This window comes from Anopheles ziemanni, chromosome 3 (genome assembly GCF_943734765.1).
Source record: "Anopheles ziemanni chromosome 3, idAnoZiCoDA_A2_x.2, whole genome shotgun sequence".
NCBI classification, from domain to species: Eukaryota; Metazoa; Arthropoda; class Insecta; order Diptera; family Culicidae; genus Anopheles; species Anopheles ziemanni.
Window position 1 is genome coordinate 89,784,154 of NC_080706.1, and position 24,643 is coordinate 89,808,796.

The window sequence follows — 24,643 nt, forward strand, 5'->3', positions numbered from 1 at the left end:
TTCGACAATCTGGAAATGCAGTGCGGTGCACAGTTTCAACCGGAATTCACAAACGTCCGAATAGTTTTTCTTCTTCTTCGGTTTTGCGGGCTAGCTTAAATCTTCCTGTGAATAGTTTTTAAAGACCACTGGTTTGTTTATTTTAAAACCGTCGGTCCGACATATCGATCGATCGATGAAAATTTGACATGCTGAAAAAATCGTGTTCGAATTTATTTTTCGAACTCGAGCAATCATATGATTGCATTGCACAACATTATACAGATTGAAACATTTTATTTATCAATATTTTGCATCACATAAGACATAAAAAATTAAGAAAATAATTTTAGTGCATTTTGAATACCAGGAATTGTAGGAATTGCTTAAAAAATATTCAAAGTGGACAATTCCGAATTTCAACTGCAATGCCTTTCGACGCCGCAGTATAAACGCATCGCCCAGCCACGAATGGCATTTGACAAGCGTTGCAAACGTCAATGCGATAATTTGTCAGTCGTAGTTGGAAAGTCAACGACAGTGGTTCATCAACGTGCAAGTTCCTCGTTTTCTGTGTGCTATTTTTCTAATCAGCCCTTTTCGAGGTCATTTGCTCAAGTGAAGAAAAAATCAGTTCGAAAGTTACTCAAACACGTAAAGGTTAGACCGAATCGTTAGCAACTTTTGTGGTGCTTCGTTTTGAAAGTCGATTCCTTGTGGGGAAGTGTGGTCTTTGATCGTTCGCAAAAGTACTGCGTACGTGCGTGCGTGCGTGTTGTGTCGTGTGTGCCCGTTACCACACACAGGAAAGGAGAAAACCGACGTGTGCGTCGCGTGTGAAGTGTGTGCTAGCGTGCCTATTTGGAAAACAGATTATCGGTGCTACTAGAGAAGCAGAAGAAGCAGGGAGGGTGACAACCAAAATGCACACATTTAGTGAGACGGGTACGGGTGTACCAGCGTTTCTGGCAAAACTGTGGCGCCTGGTCGAAGACGCCGAAACGAATGATTTGATATCGTGGAGCACGGTGAGTGTGGGTATTGCGGGTCGTACCATGTTGAAATCAAGTGTAATCGTGCACAATTTAAGGTTACTGCGGTACCATTTCCATCGGGCAAATAATTCAACAGCAAATCATTTCTCATTCAGTATGTGTGTTCGTGCAACCAGATCGACAGTTTGTGCCTACCCCCCTTCTCCCGCTTTGTTCACGATGCGTAGGCTGTGTTGAACGGGCATGTACGAGATAAAAAAAAGTTGTTACCACATTCGGAAAGTAATTCGCAGTCCTACCCTGAGCTTTTCAGTGCGGCAACATCGCAGCAAACGAGTGGAAAATCAAGTATCCAAGAGAGAAAGAGAGGGAGCTAGAGAACGTGAGAGAATGAAAATAGCAGTGTAACAAATAAAAATGGCCGACATTTGTATGTTTTTGTAGTGTTCGATGCAGCCGACGTTGTGTGTCGCTTATGTGCATGAACGAGGTGCTCCGTGACCGGTCAATGCCTGCTTCGCGTTCGCCTTTCGTGTGATAATTAGCGTTTGTTCCTGTGCAAACAAAGCAGCTTCGGATGATAATTTAATCAATTTCTCAACTTTTCAGTTGATCAAAAATGGTTTCTTTTCATTCTGTTCCTAGATAGAGATGTTTCAAATATGATACATCAAACGTATCGTAACGTCGTCATAATGAACGTCCTTCAAGTAGTTCGTTTAGGGGTTTGTGGTTAAATTTTCCTCCTGTAATATGCGCTAACGTGGGCACCCTTTTTCATCCATCGTTCGTGACGTCATTCTGTAGCAAAGGCCACAGCCGTTTCTTCCACCTCGATATTTACTCGCGAACACTTTGTTTGCCTGCCCATTTTTCGGTATGTTTTTGTTGTTGTTTTTGTGATGTTTTGATGTCGACGAATTACTGAGGAACTGCGCGAGCGCACGATCACCAGTTTACCGGTGAAATTTATTTGTACACCACAGACGCACACACGGAACCCGGATGGCGAAACACTGTTGCACTACGAATGATTATGGAAAATTTTGGTTTTCCTAGAATAGGGAGAAGGAAAACGAATTCCACGAAGGAAAATTCATTCTTTGCACTCCATACTGATACTGATTTTAATCAACGCCCCAACACGAACGCATACCGCGACGTGTGTGTAATTAGTCATTTACGTAACGTAATGTGAGGTTGCGTTTATTTAAAGTGTGTTATTTATTATTTACCCCGTAATTGCCCCATGGGCTTACCACCACGAATGTCTGTCCCATACAAAATATCGTCATATCAACGAATCGATTAAATCGTTCGGGGGGTTTACTGTATCGTACCATCCCGTCGTCCTTTTGTAGGTTATCCTGGCAGCGTTACAGAGCACCCCCCACGTACCAACCCACCTAACTGTTGTGAAAACAATTTAATTCGACAGTTCGGCGAACGGAGCTTGCTGTTATCAACAGCGATAACAAAAACAAAACACCGTCCCACGCAGAGAGAAAATATTATTTTTGGTTCATCATAAGGCAACCGTCGCCCAGGTCGTGATCGGTGGCAAAATAACGTCTTGTACAGCGACATTCACCACCAACCTGAAGCAGCACTGACACCTGAACACCACCTCGTCGTCCTCGGGCGGCGAAGTTTGCCTTTGGTTGTGTTATCCGGGCGAGAGCTGGTCTGGTTGGGATATCCTTGGCTACCTGCGAGCTAGAAAGCCATGGTAACCGTCGGGCGGGCACCATTTTTCCAACCGATGAAAAGCCTCCCCAACTCGTCGTCTTTCGCTGCCCACATGAACCAAAATTGTTTTTGATTCTTTCCATCTGAGGCCCAGGGGGGGGGGGGGGGGGGGGGAGAGCCGTGCTATCACCGTCACTTCATTCAATCGCTATGGCTTCTGGGAAGTTGTTTTCGCGTTGATTTTAATGAGCTCAATTAGCGGAATCCTGCAATGGGTGCTGCGTAGCTCGAGGCGCAAACTAAGTTATCTAAATAGATTTTTGGAAAGTATCGAGCTCCAGCACTTCACTGTAAGTACCTCTGAGCCTTGGGCGTCCTCGATAGTTGTTTATGACTATCTTTGACTCTTTTGGTATTTTTAAATCTTTGATGTACCTCTCCAGGACTGCATTAGCTTGGTATAACCGTTCCAGGTTTTTATTTTTTTTTTTAAATAAATATGTTTACAGCAAACCCCAAAAAAATTCATGAGGAAGAGAACAGTAAAGATAAATATATTTTGAATCACTGAACAAGGCTAAATCAGTAGGTCTCTGTTTCACTGATTCCCTTAACTAATAAAGTAGTATATGGAATTGGAAAATGCAATTATGGTGGTGAAAAGCTCCACTTTATTTTGCAGCTTTGCGTATATGCTTCTAACATGCAGACTCATACCTTCTCTTCGGAAGGTTAAAAAATATCGTTTTTAGCGGCATGGCCGAATCCGCGAAAACAAGTGTCTTTGAAAGAGTTTCTTACTGGCAGAGGCGCTGCAACGAGAAAATAAAATCCAAACGGTGGAGCCCGTCCTGGGTGTGTTTTATAAAAGCACCACAGGTTTCAGTTTTCTTCAAATAAAAGCTATAGCCCATAGATATACCACATCCGCATCATCCAGTGTGTGTACAGCTTTTTCGCTGTATCAACAAAACAACCAAGCCAGCCCATACCAGACACTGTCGAAGCCAAGACCGACAGCGAGATCCGAATTTATCCCCCAAAAACCGCTCGATGTGGCCGTTCTATATGGCCCAAACTTTTTGCCATGTTTTCTTCCTACCTTGGCGTCAGTGTTATTTTTCTGAATCCCCTGCGATACGAATTTTATTTGCATTTGCAGTTTTCTCCCCCATGCGCACGATGATGCTGCTCCGCCCGTTCAAGTTGCTTTTGATTTTATAATGATGCATTTATAGCGACAAAGTGATAATCGGATCGTATCGGAGTGTAGAGTCGACCAACCATCAACCTACCAGACCACTATTTCGTTTCCAGTCCATGTGTCAATAAAATGGTGGCCGATAAAGTAAACTTGTTGTAGGAAAAAAACGACTTAGCCATAAAGTGATTCTAATAAAAACAAGTTATTCAAAAACTATTGAATAAAAAAAACCGGTAACTCAAAAATAAAAACATAAGTTTTCCATTTTTTTCTAAAGTTAAAAATCGGAATCCAGTCTGCCTAAATGTAAGATTTTGTTCTGTGTATAATTTATTTAACACACAGAACATTTTGTTGATTTTCTTTATCATTCACTTTTTACTGCTGCCATGTCAAACGCGAAAACAGCTAACCGGTTTTAATTGACTCTTTTTCTTCTCCCACTCTCCCATGGAGGTGTGCGTGATGCTGTGACACGATTCACGATCCAAGTGGGGCTCGCTTTCGGCCCCCTTTCCGCTTCGCTCGTTCCGTCGTTCTCGTGTGTTAGCCAATAAAAATAGCTTCTACGCTGCGGCGTTTTTCCATCCCGCGACCACCTTCCCGATCCGCGGTGCGTTCTGCTTGCTGCACCGTCCGATGGTACAGAGTCCAACACCGCGAACCGCGCGATCGTATGCTTGCTCTGGCCCTCCGGCTCCTACCCCAACTCGTCGCACCTGTTTTTGCTGCAACCACACCACAAAGTGGTGGTCGGTCCATCGCACAAACCGGATAGTTGTTTTTCACATATTTTCTCCTCCCCACACACACACCCTCTCCGAAGGAGGAGGGGATGTTTGGTGGCGTGGATCCCTGAGTGGAGTGGAGATATGGTGGTCGTCGCTCCGATTTCGGTGGTGAGACTTATCAACTCGACAAAGTGCGGTCATTTCGCCCTTCCCCCATCAGTCCTAACGCGCTGAATGTGAATGCCTTCGATGATACAACTATTATGACCACCATTAGGAGCCGCCACTTACGCTACACTACTACTTCTAATGCTGCTTATACCGCTAGTGTATCCGTTTAGTGTCTAGAGTGGAGGCCCGAAGACGACGCTTCCCAAGTCCGTGCTGCCAGCAAACATTTTCGGGAAGATCTTAGGAGAAGATCTTTTTCAGGGTCACGGCACGATCACAGAGAATACCTACGAATTAAACCACGCCGTACAGCTTGCTTCTCCTATGTTGATTTATTCTTACGAGTGAACCTGCGACCGGTTTATAAATTGGATTAGACTCGGAGCGTTCTACATTGTATGGACACAATGTTTTCTGACCCACCATACTCAAGATAGCATGGGTATGAAACCGGTGCACAACGTTTGGTTTTGGTTAGAGACAAGATCGTACAAAACAAAAACCAAATGAAAACGATTTCAGGATGCGCACGGCGTACAAACAGCTGGCACTATAAATTAAATAAACTACTCTAATTACTCGGCAAATATGGCCGGAAACTCGTAGGTCAGTTACTAGAGGTCACTTGCTCAACCGGTGTCGTTGGTGTTCTAGCCCATTATGTATACTCTTTAAATCGTTAATTTGTAGATTTCATCGACTTGTTTGTTAGTCAACATATGATGCTTTAATTACAACTTTGATTAACGGAGAAAAGATTAAAATTTTCTGATTAATACACTCGTGACACTATCTCTGTCACAATAAATAGCTGCGAGTGTAAAACTTCACGAGTAATATCTATTTCTTCGCTACTCCTAAACTTTATATTTGAACTGAACTATTTAAAATTTGTGTTTTCCTCTAAATCGTGGAAAAAATCAATCTAAAAAATTTGATCCATCCCCATCCACTTTCAAATAAAAAAGTTCATGGTTCCACAATGTGGTGAAATTGATTAAAAGGGCACACGTGTTGACCTACCGAAACGTGTCACACGCAACCATTTCCAATGCAAAGATCTAATTTGTTAAACATGTTTCGTTAGCTGTTCTATATTAGTGCACCGTGCTGCTTTTTGGCGAAAGTGGTTTTCGAATATTACCTTTGTGTATCAATTCCGCTCCGTTATTTGTCAAAACAAATTTTCACCATATGAGGAACCTTCCATGCTTGACATTATGGGTTTGTGATCATACAATCTATTTCCGGTACACTTAGTACGAAATAACACGTGTCCCTTAGGCCCATGTACATTATGAAATCGAAAGTAAAGGGCGTAAGACTGATTCGTCCCACGTAATCAGTAAACATCAAAGCCATTAGATTTCGTTCAACATTAGATTCGTCCACAAACCAGGCTCGTCGTGGTTGCAATACACTCTCATGGGAAACAGTGCGTCCTTATCAACCATCGGCCGGCTGCCTCGGGTTTCGGGCTTTGCCCACACTTCAATGATCGATCCTATCGTGGCCCACAAGACGCTGTGGACGGCATCGTGACATTTCGTTTAGGTAGGGGGCTAGTATGACAATGCGTAATAGAATTTTTCTGCCCGTCACTATCGCTTTTCGGGGTTCGTTTTGGTTCGGCCTGTTGTGGCTTTTACTGTCACTGTCCACCGTTTTTGCGATTACCGCCGCCGTTCCCGTTGGATGGGGGCCCTAACTGATAAAGTCTATCCCTCGTCGGCCCCGGGGCCGTCCCGTAAGCATTACTCTACCAGCACTCTAGTTTCTTTTTTTAATTTATTATCTCGTTCTTGATCTATATGGCCCCTCAAGCCATTTGTTGCTGCAGGTCGAGCGATTAAGAAAGTATTCATCAATTTGGGTCTGGCAAAAACAATGTTCCTTTTCTCCCGTGGCCTTTTTTTCGTTATCGACCAGAAATTGGCAACCCGTCTGTGATTGCTATTTCCCGCGTGTGACCGGCCGTTATCCGATAAGCACAATCTGATTCAGTAAAAACTGAAGGCTGTTATCAATAAAACAAGGAAAAAAGAATACGGCGGGGGCGTATCAAAAACATCGTAACTGAAACGCGAAAACAGTCATCACTTATCAAGGGTTTATTTGGTTCGTGTTTTATTATCACTTTCTTCTAATCACGTGTGTTTTTTCCTGCGTGTTTCGCCCCCTCAGGATGGCCGGAGCTTTATCATCCAGAATCAGGCGCAGTTCGCCAAGGAACTGCTGCCGCTCAATTACAAACACAACAACATGGCCAGCTTCATCAGGCAGCTGAATATGTGTAAGTAAACCGGAACTCTGGTAGAAACCAATCGGTCCGAACTTTTAGCTGACGAATCTCCTTTTTGGAAATGGATTCTAATGGTGTTTTCCATGTGTATGCAACGGGTTTTCAGATGGTTTCCACAAAATTACCTCCATCGACAATGGTGGCCTGCGGTTCGACCGGGACGAGATGGAGTTCACGCATCCGTGCTTCCAGAAGGACCATCCGTACCTCCTGGAGCACATCAAGCGCAAGATCGCCACCTCCAAGCAGCAGCAGCTGCAGGCACAGCAGGCCGCGGACGACAAGAGCGCGCTGAAGCTGGAGGCGGTCAGCCGGGTGCTGAGCGAGGTGAAGAACATGCGCGGTCGGCAGGATTCGCTCGACTCGCGCTTCCAGGCGATGAAGCAGGAAAATGAGGCGCTCTGGCGCGAGGTGGCGATCCTACGCCAAAAGCACCACAAACAGCAACAGATCGTGAATAAGGTGAGCACCGCATGACGGGTTGGTTCAGAGTTGTGCGGCCGGAAAACCTTTCAAGTAGTCGAATGGAATCCAGTTTGATGAAGAGATTTAAAAAACACAATGAAGATACAAATTTTCGTAAAGTAGAACTGGAATAACGAAAACAATTTCTTGTAATGAAACTTCTTAGGCATGTAAAAATTACTAAATTCACAAATTATATTTATTGGATCAACTATAGAAAATTTACATTTGCAACCTTGACGAATTCATGATGCATTCCAAAGATGCATTCTACACTGTTACTGTGCAGGGCATTGAAAAAGTTCCCCTTACAATGTATTCAATTATCCCAGTAAAGCTTCTCGGCATCAGCACCTGAAACGTGATGTACGGGTCACTCTCCACTTATGCAACGCAACAATAAATTTATTGGAAGACAAATGACATGGGACGCGGTGATGATGATGGGCGACAACCGTAGCCAAACGAAATTAAACCGCATCCCCGAGACACATTCTGCGGTACAAATGTTCAAAATTTGCATACTTTGATGTTATGTTGATATTATGGAACGATTTCTTTGCTACCTTCGCTCTGGAAAAGGCGCTCTAGAAAAGATTTGCCGAACATGCATGCGGGACAAGAAGAAGCAAAATCCTTTTTTAACTTTTGAAACTAAGTTATTTATTTATACACCCTCCCGTAGAGGGTGATGCGTGTTCAGCTGGCAATGTCTAATGGTACCCTTTTCTGAAAGGTGTATAAATTTTTGACAAATTATTCTATATGAATAAAATCTTTCGAGTGATAGTAGGGGGTCGGTATTGGTAAGTGGAGTGTACCACCTGGTCTGGTGCATGGCCGTGGTGTGCTTATAAGCTACAGGAAGAAACTGACACTTTGCAAGCCAAATTCAACAAGGCTTTGTGGAAGAACAAATTCATCCCAACAACAACATTACGCCACATCGCGCATCAATAGCGCTCTATCAGAGCGTCACCGGAATTGTCCACCGATCTATGATGAACCCGATGATCCTGATTGGGTTTCAGATTTTCTTGTTTTCACCATGCCTACCACTGCTCCGAAATAATAGCACCCGCTCATTCGCATCGGGTATCAGTTGACATGGTTTTTTGCTCACTTCCAGGAACGGAAGATAATAATCTCTAACGAGCAAAACCGCGCGCTGTGTAAGGCACAGGGCTCTGTAGGGATAGGGAGTGATGAACATTGAAGCTTAACGCACTGATTTGGTGGTTTTTTTCCCTCTCAATTCCTATCTCATGAGTCTGAAAGTCATTCGAGGTCATATGCAACATGGGAAGGGAGGAAAGTGGAGTTCGTAAAAAATACGACGGATGACGCACGTGCCAACAATCAAGTGCCAAACAATCAGTTTGCCACAGAGAGGCCCATGATACTAAATGATTTTGAGAAGAATTACCGCGCGTAGACGATTTGCCTGACTTATTTATGTGTACACAAGAAGCTTAGCAAAAATACATTACAAGTTAATTAATTGATTATGTGTAATTAATAACACTTACGGCACTTCTCTCCCTTTAATTGCAGCTCATCCAATTCCTGGTCACAATTGTGCAGCCCTCCCGCGGGGGCCTCGGTTCGATGGGCAATGGCAACAACAAGCGCCGATTCCAGCTAATGATCAACGATGCGCCACAGCAAGCAAAGGTGAGCATTATTGCCTGCGATTTAATAGTGTCTAAGGTGTCGATTGCCAATTTTCCCCCCGGGGGGAAAGGCAATTAAAATAAAGAGAGATATCGACCAACGCCTAAGGGCGCTTCCTTCTTGTAATAGAGACTAATAAGCTTTACCTTTATCAGGCGACTTTGGCTTATAAGATTAGCACGTGGCAGGGAAAGAGCTCTGTTTATGTGGCAGTGAGGTATTATCTCGTTTTAGAACGGGGAAACAAATGTTTATGTTTTTTTTTATTTGCTTTTCTTAAACAAGTATCACTTTCAAACGAATCGGAGCACATGGTATTATGATATCGGAATAACTAGCTACAATTAAGATTTCTGTTCCGTTCGAGGTTTTTTATAATTTGATTATTGATGTGATTGAGTTTATTAGAGAATTAGGAATTCATATTTCTATCAGGGATTCATATCACTATCAGTGATTCGCATTTCAAACAGGGACTTTCGATTCATATAAGAAGAGTAAAACGATTCAATGAACTAGAGAAAAAATACGTTACTGGTTTTGCATAAGGTTGGAATCGAATCCGTGAGTTCCCTGTTACATCTAATAACAAGGGTTTAAAACTAAAGATTCTAATCATCGTCTGATTCAAGTCTTTCAAAAGAGTTGTTATTCTCGTTACTCAATTCACATCAAACATACTTTTCTGCTTCGGATGATATGTGTATGAACTGGAAATAGCGTTATTGAAAGTAAAAAAAATCCCACGGTGATGGAGTACATGATCAAGTCGAAGGTTGCTCACTAATAAATAATGATTTCCACTACCTGGAAACAATCGATACAAATATAAGGGGGGAGAATTCTTCTTACACACGATGTCGGGTAAAAGGTGCACCGAGTGCTTGCACCATCGATAATTCATAATCTCCACTATGAAGAATCTGTGGTAAATAAAAAATAAGAACGAATCTTAGCCGCTTCGTTGCGGTCTTCCTCCGTAATCGATACAAACATTCATCTGCCCATTGATTGATGGTGATAATATGATAAATCATTTGCGGTTCCCTGAATCCAGCTGGGCCTTCAAAAGGGATTAAAATCACAAAATAATATCGTTTCTCTCTGTGCTTACCCTATTTCTTCCAGCTCAAGAAATCGGACTACAGCGATGGCGGTGCTACGATTGAGGAGCTAGGCGAAGCTTTGGAGGAGGTCGCATACGCAAACCAGCAGGAACTGCTGTAAGTAACATCTCCTCATCGTGAGTTCTTTTTGTTTTTGTTGCAGCTTCTTCGACTTTTCTGTTTTACTACGGACAACGAACAGTATTATTCTTACGTAGTCGCAAGGTAGTGTAAAAGAACAACCCGTAGAGTGTGTGTTGGGAGAAGCCGTTCGTCTGCGATGTATGAACGGTATCCCGACGGTGGACTCCACGGTCTTATGCAGTGTTTTTTGTTTAATCAAACTTCTTCGAACTTCTTTTTAATTTGTTCCCCCCTTCGTAACGCAATCTTTCTGCCCTTTTATGTAGCGCGTGATGTTGGTGCAGACAGAGGCATGTTATGTCGCCACCATCATATTTGTTTCACAAACTTTTGCAACTCGCAACAGACTAAACACACTACACACTGTCATATATAAACACTACACTTAGCTAACACATTTACTAAAAACACAATTGTTTTTAGTATAGATTTCATATAAGAGCTATTTTTGTTTATTTCGTTTACTTCGCTTGTCTTTCGATCTCTTGTTTTAAGGTTAGGTGCATCTTCTCCCTTTCTTCGTTTGCTAGTTTCATATTTCGATGGTTCAATATCGTTCGGATTGTTCAGATAAATGTACCGTTTTTCTGGTCGTGCTTTCTATATCTTGTATCCATGTGTAGTGTTACCTTTTAGTTTGTGTATGTATAAAACCATTTTTATGCATTCTCAAACTAATTCTTTAAACCCTTAATTCTTTGTAGATGGAAGATTTTTCTTTATTTTCGACATACTGTTTTAAAAGCATGTGCTGCTGTCAAGCAGTGCTCAGTATCGTCCGTTTTGGTAGAAGCAGCGTATTTTTTTTTTGTAAGTGAACTAACTTATTGACTGTTTTTTCTGCATTTAGTAGCGTAATATCGATCGAATTTTGTTGAATGTTTGAAACGATTATCTTTAGTTTCAAATCATTCGAATGTTTAGTTCGGTGCATGACAGAAAATATGTAATAACCTATTTGTATTATTATTTATTGTTGTTGTACCTTACTACATAGCTGTTTGATACAATTCCATTCGTTTGTTTGCTCCATTTTTTTGCGTAGGTCATGTCTTTTGCTAGTGCCAAAAAGTAGACAAATTGAATAGACTCATAATAATGCTTTTGTGAGAATGCGCCGCAAACGCTCGTTTCTCAGGTGCAAATGTAATGGAATCGAATTTTGTGCATCACTCTGCTTTGGGCTGCTGTTTGCGCCCCCTCTCTTGCCTGCTGCCCGTATAGTGTATGGACCCCTACAAATACCAGGTCGGGTAGTTCGATGGAGTTTGCCATTTATCGTTTGACAACGACGACTAGCTTCCCTCGATCGAGTGAGAGAAATGCATATACGGAGTATATATTTGTTTGCCAACAAGCATATTTTTGTATATTGTTGTTTGTATAGAGCTTTCAATCAACATGATGCCTCCTCCTCTTCACTTTTCTTCAGGTCAAAACAAGACAAGAGTGATAAGAAAGAAATACCGGTCGTAACCGCGCAGATCGTGCTAACTCCTCCGTCCACCTCAACATCCGCCACTTCTTCTTCTTCTTCTGGCACCGTTGTCGGCAAGGGTTCGAAGGCTACTAGTAGTAACACTGCGACGCTGGGTGGTGGTAGAACGATCGTTAAGATACTCGACCGTGGTACTAGCATTATTAAGAAGCAGAAGGTGCCGCCAGGCGGCAAATCCAACAGGTAATGTTCGACACCCAAAATTTAACGGTAGCTACCGTTTAACCTTGTTTTTAACAACTGGTCCACTCGAAAAGATGGTTGCTTTCTCCAATGGATACCCCCCTCCACCATCGATTCACTTTAGTCTTTGCCCATGAGAGGAGTTTGCAAAATTGATTCGAATATATGGTCCTAGGATTTCGTGCCTTCGTTCTTGTGTTTCTATTTTTGGTAACGCCCTAGATACTTTGTCTTAATCACTGTGCTTTAATGTTTTTCTTTTCATTACCGAAAGTTTGCTAATAATTTGTCCTTTCAAATGTACAAAGTTCTACTATCATTGGTCCCTCAATCATTTGAAAATCGGTTCCTTACTTATTCTACCCGTTCTTACGTAGTTGTAAATTAGTCGTTTCTGAAGTTTCAGAGTTTTTGATCCCGTTTTGTCTGTGATCTTCTTCGCAAACGAGCAATTTATCGGCATTACACTCATCACTCATTTTGTCTTCCGTGTTCAATCGTCACATAAACTCATCTTCATGATACAAATTAACTCAACTTAGGAAATGGTGGGGTCAGTATGTCTCATACATTTCCGTTACAATTTTTTTTCTATCTATTTTGGCGTGCTTTACTAGTGCTGTTATCGCTTCCTTTTTTCACTAGTGCATACATTGCATTTAACCCGGCGTGTCCTTTTTTGTACAGTTCTAACCGTAAAGATTATGTGTGGACCATGCTGTAATTGGCTTCTAGGGTACATCGTTCATTACAAACGAACTAGGTAGACGTAAATACAAACTCCAGGTCTCTCAAAGTGCAATCAATTTACGTATGAAAAGATTCTTTGAGTATTCGGGATTTCGCGTTAAAAAGGAAACAGATTCATTGCGTCAAAACAACGGGGGTCAGGCGGAAGAGTTCTTTGAGGACCAATTTCTTCGGACGCCAGTTAACCAAAAGGAATCAAGCCGAAGAACAATGACGGGTTAAGCTGTTCCGTGGTGGAGCAAATGGGGACCAAAAAAAACCGTGTGGATACGAAGATGGCAATCTCTGTGATCTAGGCGTAACAACTGCCAATAACTTACACAAGCACACACACATACACATACACACATGCCAATGTACCTAACATCACCAGGGATCGTCCCTTCGTCCTTTTCGCGAGACAACGTTTACTCCTACTGCGTGACAGCTTACCTTGTTGTGAACCGGGAATTGGAGCAATGTGGCGTTTTACTGCACAGTGATCCACGTCACAAAAATGCTCCTTGAATATACGAACCGTGAACGGCAAGATACCCGAGAGAGAGAGGGGGGGAATATCGAGAGAAAAACCGAGTAGCTTTGCGATTTTGCGATGTGATCTGATCTTTTCCCCCTTCCTTGTGCCGACAGGAACTCGGAAATACCGGAGGTTAGCTCGCCGATGTCGTTCACGGAGCGGTCACCCTACCATCGTACGGCCACGCCGGCCATGTCCACCGGCGGTAGCAGCATCAGGAGCAGTGAGGCGGGCGACGGTGGTGGTGGAACGAGTGATGAAACGTTCGAGGAAATGTTTTCTACCTCCCCGATGAGCCAGTTCCGTGCGGTGGGAGGTGGTGGATCTTCCAAGTCGTCCGGCGCTCGCGTGAAGGTCGAGAAGTTAGGCCAGGGACAGGGACAGCAGCAGCATCAATACGTTATGCGGTCGCTAAATACAGCCAGAGGCAACAACAGTGCGCCCACCAATCTGGCCCAGCTGATCGAGAACGCGGTCGACGAGGACGAACTCGAGAGCTACGGAGACATCGTGGAGCAGGAACTGGATGAACAACAGGATGAGTCTAACGCGGACGATGAAGAGGATGATCCTGATGCGGTGCAGCACGGCTATCTGGTGGATCACGTTGACGAGATCGATCCGACGATCGTGCAGCTATACCAGGACGGCGATAACGACATGATGCTCAACACGCCGATGGTGATTCGGGAGATGCAAAAGCAGCAGCAGCAGAAGCAGCAGACGAAGGAGCGCCAACAGCGTCTTCAACAGCAGCCCGGTGGAAAGAGAGGCGACAGCTTGCTGAAGACGATGGGTGGTGGAGGAACACTCAGTGGTAATAAGCGCAATGGCGGAGGAGGAACTGGTGGTTCCCAGCGCAATCAGAAGAGTCTACTGAATACGCCAGTGAAGACGGAAGTCGGTGGCCTTAAACCGATGATAGTCACGAGGGGTGGCAAAAAGCTGGCGTTGGCTAATGCTGCCAAGAAGCAAGCTAATGCTGCTACCGGCGGTGAAGACGACGCTTCGCCAGGCCCATCTGGGTACCAATCGGGTGGCAGTACCCATAGCCCCTCGCCGCCGGCCTCGATCTCTCCCGCATCTGGCCCGACGTTCATCACTGATGGACCCAACAGTGGAACCAGCAGCTACGTCACGGCGAGTGACATCCTTCCCGGAGACATTTTCGAAATTACCAACGACCAGAACACCCTGGAGGGAGAGTCTGGTGGAGACGGCGGTAACGGGGTGATGGTAAAGGACACCAACCCATCACCGATGCTCAATGGATACAGCTTCATCGACGGCGGCTTCTACAACCCGAACGTTAACATCAACAATATCAAAGCTAGCCGACAGCAGCAGCAACAACAGCAACAAGCACAACAGAACCAATCTGGCCAGCAGCCAGAACAGCAGGCACAGCAATCAACGGTGGCGACGACAACGACGCCAGTGGATCGCGCCGACGAATACGACGAGAACTCGCTCGACACCAGCATGCTGCAAACACCGCGAGCGGCTTCCGGCGAAAACAACGAACAGCAGATATCAAAGTTTGTTAGCAATGATTCTGACGTGTCCCGGTTGAACACGGTGTTAGTATTTTTGTCTGGGAAATTGATGGCCGACAACGCCCATTCGATTATTAGTATCGCATCAACACCAACACCTGAGTCGCGTCGAGGACACGTTTTATATTTCATTTCTATATATTTTAACAACAGTTTTAACTATATAAAAATCGCTAAAATCGCAACGCACATCGAGCCTCACCCACCAGAAAAAGGCAATCGGCAATAATCGGTAGAAAATAGCTTAATGCAAATAGTAATTTTAACCACAAATCGGGCTGTGAGAAAATGCGGGGAACTCGAATCTCCCAACCAAAAATGGTTTGCAACCACACACGCGCACCAACTTCTTCATCCCTATCAAGCCATATTTACGCACTATCACTCATCTTTCGAACTTGCTGCTTCGTCTTCTTTGCACCTTTCGATGGTTTTTACCAAGTCTAGTCTCGTTAGTCGAGTCATCATATCTTTCGAGTTTTTCGCTCTATGGTTCCCTGTTTTCGATAAACTTTTGACATTTCTCCCAACTCCTTTCCTCTCTTGTCCGTTTATTCGCGATCGCGATCTGTTTCTTTTACCTGTTGGTTTGATTGTTCAAGTTGTCTTTTGCTGTTCCAAATTATTCTTCCATTACAATGTTATGCTTATTGTGTTATTCTTACGTAAAGCTTAAATTAAGACAAACATATTGGCTGTTACTGTTTCATACTACGATCAAAGCAAAGGGTGGCCCATTTCAAATGCGCGTGAAATTGGTTCGATGTTGTGACAAACATTTGAAATGGATCTTTCCTAGAGCAATCATTCATCTCTTCATTGTTAAGTATACCTCCGGTACCGGTGTCTATCATTAGATGATCGCACGGACAAATAACACCATCAGCAGTACAACAAACTCACAGAGGGCTAACCTATTCTCAAATGCAACCGCCAATCGTATCCTCCATCGATGGCTAACTCATACACGACCATATTTACCGTTTGGGGTTGGGGATCTAGCTGTGAGAGATTAGAGGAAGTAATAGAGAGCCGGAAGACACGCATTAATTTCAGCAATCGGTGCAAACTACAGCATAACTATTGTGTCCAATTTTTTGCGTTTGCCTTCAACTGCTGGGTGAGCTCGTTTGGCGCACACCGATCGTCGCCCCCACGTTGCATATATAGTTCGCGTCTAAAATGATCGAGAAAACAAGGATGTCTGGCGATATTAATCGAAGGTGGTTGCGTGCCCGTTCTCTTCTTTCCTTTCTTCCTTTCAATGTTTTTATTTCTTTTCTCTTTTTTTAACTGTCGTGCCAAACACACACACAACACACCATTTACACAATTGTTCCGTGCTTCTCCGTTCGTCGTCTTCTTCCTCATCCTCGTATGCACGTACGCACGCACGCACGACACGATTAATTTCATTTACAGGGCCGAATACGGGCAGCACATTGATACGGTTCAGACGGATCTGGAGTCCCTGAAGGAGCTACTGAAAGGCGAAGGCTACCAGCTCGACGCGAACGCTTTACTCGGGGTAAGTGAGAGGCCGGGGTGGGTTTATATGAAGAGGCAAGGAGAAGGTCTTGAAAAAGAACGATTATTCTTTTGGCGATACTTTTGAACTGAAAAATGCGTTATTTTTCAAGCTTTTAATTGGCCCAAAAGTTATCCCCTGCGCACACAGTAAAAATCAAGGCGCCTCAATGATGGTCCTTTCTTTGTTGGTAGAGAAATTCATTCAATTAATGTGGTGTTGGTATACCTTTGTTTAATGGACACGAGTACTAACAAAAAGGACAGAGGAATTTCAATATTACCAATTGGTATCCAATGTATTCGTTGTCTGTGTTTAATTAATGTTTAAGGATTTCGATCAATCCCACTAGACTCTTTGTCGTGGTAACTTCTGTTTTAGCTATCTATTAGCACTGGTCGTTTGATTTGTGTACGACTTTTTGTCCGTCTTGTCAGATTTTTTTTAAAATCGCTGACTGTGGACGTCTTTAAATGATTAAACGCTAACCCTTAATGTGATGTAGTGCTGTTCTATTTTTCATGCGTGTCAATTGTTTTCTTCTCTCTTCCAACTACGTTACCTTTTTGCAAACAAATGTAAAATCACACGTTGAACGTAAAACAACAACACCCACGAACCATTAACTCAATTCCAACTTTTCCGCTACGTTGCTTTTTCCGCTACGATATTTTTCCATTCCGGATAATATTTCTACCGGAAACAAAAATGCAAATCGTAACCTAACGCGTTTTATTTTGGAATTGAATTTTGGTATAAATAAAACCAATTACTTACATTTGTGTGGCTGTGCGTGCTGCTTTGTAACTGGCAACACCCAACCCAACTCGCAACCCCCCTGCCGATGATGATTATATTGATGCTGATAACAATGATGATGATGATGATGGAGCAAATTATCTCCCTGATCGTGTGTGCCGCAACCACCAACGTAACCATCCACCACCACATCTGGCCCTATTGTTGTGTGACTGGATGATCCGAACCGTGATGATTGCTGATGATCACAAATATTTTATAATGCAATTATAAAACTCAATTCACACACGCCCTACGCCGATCCGTGCAACACACATACAGAATGCTTGCTCGGCGGTTCCAACGTACGGTCGGGTGTACTTCCCGTCGGGCCCGTTCGATCCAGATACCATCAATAAGGTTAGGACCGATGTAAGCATAAACGATAGTTAGTAAGCGAAGGATGGCCGCCGCGTGCCGATGGATGTCCTTGTGAGAGAACGTAAAAAAACTACTAAACCATCTCCCCGTAAACATTAAAAATCAGCACTTGAAGAGAGATGATCGATGCAGATGAAAAACGGAGATGGGCTTTCGCAAGTTCTAGTAAAATTTTTCGTGAATTCCTCTCTCCTGTTCCTTTAGAATGTAAGTTGTAATTGTGTGCTAATTTCCGATCGAATTACAGTCCAAACAAAATTCCAACACACCCCATATATAATTCAAGCTAATCGGCTCAACCATGCGCGGTGTGGTCGTCACAAACACGTTCTTCTGGAAATGAAAGATGGTAAAATTCACAAAAAGTTTCACACATTGAACCGACGTTCTAGCGGAACGATTTGGGGGAAAAAACACTTCATTCTGCGTTCTCACTTTCGCTGGCAGTTTTCATTTCACAAAATGTTTTTTAATTCATAATAATGGAAATTGAGCTGGTTAAGTTGACTCCTTGCTTTTATAACTCGATATACTTCTTCCAACTTATCACATCAGTTCAATGCACGTTTCCCAGTTTTATAACACTACTGCACATACTGCCAACCGGTTTCGTCGAGTTAGAACCATTTCAATTTCCAATTATGACAAACAACTCTTCCCGTTCGATTCTCTCAGTTATATTTTTGTTTTTTTTTTTTAACCCTATTCTCATTGTGTGGCATTCCCCTGCCATCCTGCTCTGCGTTTGATTTCTTCTCTTCCCACACCATCATGCTCTGGTGTACAGCTTTTCCACAACAACGAGGACATGCTTGGGTACGATTTCCCCATGAACCTTCCGGATCTAATGTCGGACGACCAGCAGCTGCAGCAACAGCAACAAAGCTTACAGCATCTGACACAAAGCTCCCTGCAGCAGCAGCAGCAGCAACAGCAGACTCAACAACAGCTACAACATCTCGGCGGAGGAAGTAGCGGTGGCAGCGACAAATCGGCCTCGTCCAGCAGCCCGACACCCGGTACGTAAACGGGTAGCAGGTTTTAAGAGCAATTATAAGCAATATTTTCGTCACTACGCTCGTATGCTTAATTAATGAGATAATCTTTTATTTCTTATTACATTCTTGCCCATTGTTGATCAATAAACTCTGGCAAACACATTCCTCCACAGCAGCGCGATTATGAAGCAGTAAAAACGTTGTAAAATGTTGCGAATGATTATTGAATGCTGCTGTGCGTGTGTGCGGTTGAAGAAAAACAGACACTTCTTCTCCCGAATCCTGAGAGCAGCAAACACAATGGAGGTTGCAAGCGCATGTTTATAAATAAATGCAACAGTGAAACGATACGACATTGAGAGTATTATCACTTTGATTGGATTTCGTCGCAGGACCAAAAAAGAATAAACTTAAATACGTCTTGATTGAGAAAGGATATCGGATAACAAAGAAATGCATTCGGTCTATGCGCACCTGACTGTCCTTTATTCTTCTTCCCTGCTTCAGTATCAAAAATCCTTTTTAATAGCAAAACAAAAGTACAATTCGCACAAACAAACAAAAGCAGAGAGAAAGATGCTTTGCAACGAAATCTTTCGCTCCGCCGGATCTGTTCAAACACTTGTTCATACTCCTTCTCGGTTTGGTTACGCTGTACAGTTTCTTTCTGGTCAGTGTTTTTGTTTGTGTGGTGTAGTATTTTGTTCTTGTTATGTTAACACAATTGGCGCTCTTTTTCATAGTTTTCTCGAAATTTGGATAATTTCTACACAGAAATGCTGTGGTTTTGCTAGTATATAAGATACTGTACTAGTTATAAGTTGTTAAACATCATTTAAATTTTGTTAAATGGATCAATTCATCCCTTCAGTTACGTGTTGGTTAGATTGTGCGTATGTAGGTTATTTCTCGTTAGAATTTTAAGGGTGTTGAAGTATGTCTTTCTTTGTAGTAGAAAGGACTTTCCGTATTGTTTGTGCTTTGTTCTACGGAAAAATGATAATAGTAATTGATTTATCATTTGGAACATTTTTTTTCACATTGTGGGAGTTGCAAAGGTTACAACATATTGTAGATTATGAAAAGTTAGAACTTGCACCAGACGCGAATCCTCTCGATGAATATACGTCGTTTAGTAATGAAAGCTTAGCAAATGTATGAAGGATAACACAAAGATAGAGGTCGTTTGCGTTTGTGCTTCTCTGTCCATATTCCCTACGGGTCCGTGCAATGAATTTATCTTATGATATTTCTCTTCTACTTTCTTCAAATCACAAACCATAAACCGCGCAAAATAAACTAAGAAAAGACATATCGAACTGTTACAGCTACAAACAAATGTCCTTTAACATTTTTTCTTACCCAAAGCCTAACAGAAAAAGCATTCAATTTTTACTGTTCTCTTGTATAACGAAAAAAGAAAACAAAATTTCCTCGTCCCAAATACTTTCCCAGTGCTAAAACATTTATATTATTACAGCAACACTTACTGTATCCAATTCCCGTTTCCTGAAAGTAAACAAAACAAAAACCAACGCAAAATAATTATTACTATTCTCTCTAATCACAACAATCTGACCTTCTTCCTTTCCACAGGAATGTCTGTTGCGATGCAAAGATATGGTTGATAAAAGAAAATGGAAATTGAAAATGAATTGAGATAGGATTTTGTGCAGGATTTCAGTCTCTTCGAAAACAAAAACCGAACCACGCGCGCAAAAACCGTAACATGTCATGCAAAAAGTAAAACATGAAACGCCTGAATGAGCGTATATGGGTGCGTGTGTGTGTGAGCCGTGTGCGTGCGTGCGCCATCGTATCTTTCGCGTGCTCGAAAAAAGAAATCGAAAACGAGGAAAAAGTGGCGATAAATGGCGATGATGATCTTCCGGCGACACTAGAGTCGAGGAAAAACACTTGATATGTAGAATGTAATGCAAAACCAACGCAATCAGTCAAAAATCATCCCCCCAAAGGATCGATCAGATGCATGGGTCAATGGATGGATGCCTATAGCTATAGCATCGGATCAGATCGCCGTCTTATTGCCAATCCTTTAAGAACCATGTTTGATGCGCGCATAGCCACAGCCACAATCACCACCACCACAACCCGCCACCATCACCACCACCATACCACTCCGCGTTAGCTGGTCGGTTCGGGTTCTCCGCCGCGTACCTCTGGTTTCTGGTGCCCTTCTGCTGGTCCGTTGTTATCGCATTGTTGCATTCCGTTGGATCTGAGAGTTGTTACTTCGAAGTGTTGCTGGCGCGCGCGCTGCAGATTGTTGCTGGTGTTGCGGAGGAGGACTTCTTCCCGGTGGGCCTGGCACCGCCCCTCGTTGACTGTCTGCTTTGAGCTAGAGTTCGGTCGACGCGTGTCCTTGCTAAGAGAGAAAGACGGATAAATAGAGTGAGAGTTCAGAGGAGAAAAGGGGAAAAAAGGAAAGGAGCAGGTGCAATTTAAAGCGGATCCAAAAAAGACGCCCACGTTCGGCTAAAGCAAAAGTTGTTTGATCTAGAGACAGTACAGAAGTAAACCAAACGAATAATCACTTTCAAGGATGATGAGAAAATAATGATGATCGGGTTTCGCCAAGAGTTTGAAAATGATGTGGACCAATGTGTCTCTCTCACCCACAGGCCGGGCACAAGGTACTGTTGTTGTATGCTACTTCCCATTCACACAAAAAACACACCACATTTCCGGGGTGGGATCGAAGAAAAACAAATGTTCTCTTTAGATAGTTCAATTTGTAAATCTGTTTACTTTCTCCTTAATTTCATTTTACAGTAAAAAAAAATACCGCTTCATCAATATATGTTTACTGCAGACACACACAACCTCCTCCTCATCCATAGTCACAATCACTCCTAGTTAGATCCACTTATGAACCCTCATCAAATCCTATTTAATCCTTTTATCCTTATCCTGAATTCCTTTATCAGTCATTCACTTTGGGGTGTAGGTAAACATATTGCAATCAGACAAAACGATTTTCCTTATTTGTTTGAAAGTTGTCCAATCTTCTCTGTGTACATCTGAATGCTTGAGTACTTAAAAGAATGATTCGTATCGTATGGAAACAGTATGGGACCTTTTTCACGGCAAAAAGAAACTTGCATTTTTGAAATAAAACAAAACTTGAGTTCTTTGAATAAGAGGACACAAAATAAAAAGGAGAAGGTAAAAAAAATAGAAAAGATAAAAAAATTAAACAAAACATAAAGAAAAGAGTTTATAAAACATAAAATATTTAATTCAAGCAAAGCTACAACACACAACTACAACAAGAAATATACATACCTTTCCATACCATATGTGTGAATGTGTGTGTTTGAGACCAACATCAGTCGAATAGTGGAAATTCAAGCAATCAAGTAGGCTTATGAGGGATGGGAAAAAGGGATAGGCTGGGTAGGAAATGCCACCATTGAAAAACCAACAACAACAACAAACATATTTTGTCGACATACTTAAATTATTTATGGCAAAATTTTTAAATTAAATTAGTTTAATAAACAGTATGGGATAGGATAGATTAAAGAAGGCTGTGTTTAGTAACGAGAATGGAAGCAGAATGTTTGTAGCAACGTGTATGCTTGTGTGTATGATCGATCTATTTGGTGTGAATGTATGAAAGGTTCGTCTGACTTTTCCTTTTGACCCACCATATATCACCCAAAGGGTGTGAAGTGAAATATGGTAGGGAACCAGGGCGAAGCAGTAGGGATTAGTTGAAAACTATTTGAATGTCTAGCTTGTAAGGTGTAACGCTTAAGTAAAACTCCATTTTACAGCAACTAATTTTCTGTTTCTCTTCTGTCCGTTTTTTTCTGTATCTTCCGCACCAATCGCGTGTTGTCGAAACAACACCTCTTAATTCTGAAAATAAAAACACCTCAACGCGCACCAACGAAAAAATCCGTTCGTGCACAACCAACAACGATCATCCCGTTTGTGAACATCCACCATCTTGCCTGAACACACGAATATCGGAATCGCGCAATCAGGTGGTGGACAAATGTCTCCCGTATCCCCGGTGCCATCAGCACACACCCAGCTGATGGCCTTCAAACTCGGTGGCCACAACGGCGGCGGGGCCGGTAACGTCGGTGGAGCTGGCATGAACAATGGTTTCTTCGGTCCCGGCATTCACGATGGCGCTGGTGGCATTGCGGGCAATGGAAACATGGCCGGCTTGCTCGGCGGCGGTACGATGATGGGTCCGAGTGGATCGCTCGGTATCGTGTCCGGCGACTACATCGATCTCAACGAGCTGCTAAGCATGGACGGAAATGGTGGCCACGACGAGGACAACGCATCTATGATGGCCTAAAGATGGAAAATGTACCCAACATTTTGTGGCAGTCCCATATTTTTTGGCGTCGCAATTCGGTTTGACTTCAAAATCTCAAATCTTTCGCAAACGATCCCGTGCATCACTATTTTGAACCGCATATGCTGTTGATCGTTGATGTTTTTTTCCGCACTCTACTCAATGCCACACAAACGGCCAGCCAGCAATCCTGTATGCCATCGCCGGAAACATCATTTGATCAAGCGTGTTTCCGTCATTGCTCCCGACCGACCGCCCGCCTGCCTGCCCACCCATTCAACATTCGCGAGGAAGACCACAACCGAAATAAACAACGTTTTGCTCCAGTGAAAAGGCAACCAGAAATAACCATATATAGTGGTGCTGCAAAAGGAACCTGGTGGTGTTTTAAGAGTAACTGATATTAACCGATGCTTTCGTTCGGCAAGCTTCCTGGAGAAGGCCATCGGACAACAATTGTACGAAATTCCGGGACGGAAAAAGGATTACTTCACGCGAGAGTAGAGGAACGCTACAGAAGATTGATTGAGTGATAAACAAAGATTATTGAAGATTGAAGGAGAATTTCTACATAAATAACCACATTTAGTTACGAGTGAAAATTATCCTAGTTTTTTTTTTCTCGAGTGGAAATTAGTAATTGATTGTTTGTTAATGTGTGTTTTACTATTTCTAATTAAGCGATGCTACTAAATCCATTCCCACGAAGCCTTTCGATCGTCCGTTGAAGGACGATTCTTCTGCGCAGTTTCTAAAACACAAGGATTCAGTTAGGCACGACGATTGCGCGTTTGTCCCCTTTTGCTAACCCCTTCAAACGTGGGTTCGTGTCGTTTTAGTTTGTTTCAGTAATCGAAGATTTTCGTTAAAAGATAAGTCACTCGTTTTGAAAAGAATTGATGAAAATACGGTGTATCTTTACAAAGAAAAAGGGGAAAACATAACTACATGTTCTTCGTATTTGGTGTGTAAACTTGTATCCACATTGTGTGGTTTTTTAACGGACCACACTTCTGTGTTCTCTCTTGGAAGGACACACTCTCTCCCACCAGAGATCGCAGAAGTAAGCAATGATGTTGTTGTAGTTGGTGTTGTTTTCTCGTTTTTTCTTCTAAGCACGAAAAGGGAAAACACTCCCAACGCCTATCAACAATGGCGTAAAGCCTTGCTCAAAACGGTTGAATCCTGGTTTGATTGGAGTTCCGGACTCTCGTTTCGATGCAGAGGGTGAGGAACGTCTCCCCCAAGCCCAGGCCATATGTTTGAAGTTGGCTGACTAGTTGGAAAACAGGAGTTTACAAATGGATTGATGGTAAAACGATAAGAAAACAAGAATTAGATTGATAGATAAGTGAAAACAAAATGAAACAAAAGGGTGAAATAATCTACGTTTTTTATCTTACAAAGATTAATTCAGGCTAGCATTAGGCAATGCGCAAGCATAGGCACTTTTATGTAAGAACACGCAAACAAAAACATGGTGAAGGATTTTGCTCTCATATCTACATTAAAACAAAAAAAACCATACAAAAATTGCATTAGAAAGTAATCAAGATTGATATATACATATTATTTTACCATAGTCAACCGCTGCGTTATGTTTGTTCCACTTCAAGCACGAGGAAAGAGTTTCGA

The 24,643-nt window shown here is 42.6% G+C and overlaps 1 protein-coding gene across 1 annotated transcript; it reads left to right on the top strand.

Moving 5' to 3' along the window:
- The first annotated feature begins 576 nt into the window (after nt 1-576).
- Nucleotides 577-23,259, top strand: LOC131288603 (uncharacterized). Its single transcript, XM_058317751.1, has 11 exons — nt 577-1,007; nt 6,954-7,062; nt 7,178-7,533; nt 9,091-9,210; nt 10,339-10,433; nt 11,893-12,141; nt 13,522-14,988; nt 16,387-16,492; nt 17,573-17,662; nt 18,459-18,690; nt 22,683-23,259. Exons 1-11 carry the CDS (start codon nt 903-905, stop codon nt 23,006-23,008), a joined length of 3,255 nt encoding a protein of 1,084 aa, XP_058173734.1. The 5' UTR covers nt 577-902; the 3' UTR covers nt 23,009-23,259.
- Nucleotides 23,260-24,643: the final 1,384 nt, after the last annotated feature.

What these genes read in the sequence shown, in the direction of transcription:
- LOC131288603 (XM_058317751.1), top strand. Translation starts at nt 903, where the DNA reads ATGCACACATTTAGTGAGACGGGTACGGGTGTACCAGCGTTTCTGGCA. An exon ending in AGCAACAGATCGTGAATAAG is followed by an intron (nt 7,534 to 9,090) that starts GTGAGCACCGCA and finishes CTTTAATTGCAG; the next exon opens with CTCATCCAATTCCTGGTCAC. An exon ending in GTCCAGCAGCCCGACACCCG is followed by an intron (nt 18,691 to 22,682) that starts GTACGTAAACGG and finishes TCGCGCAATCAG; the next exon opens with GTGGTGGACAAATGTCTCCC.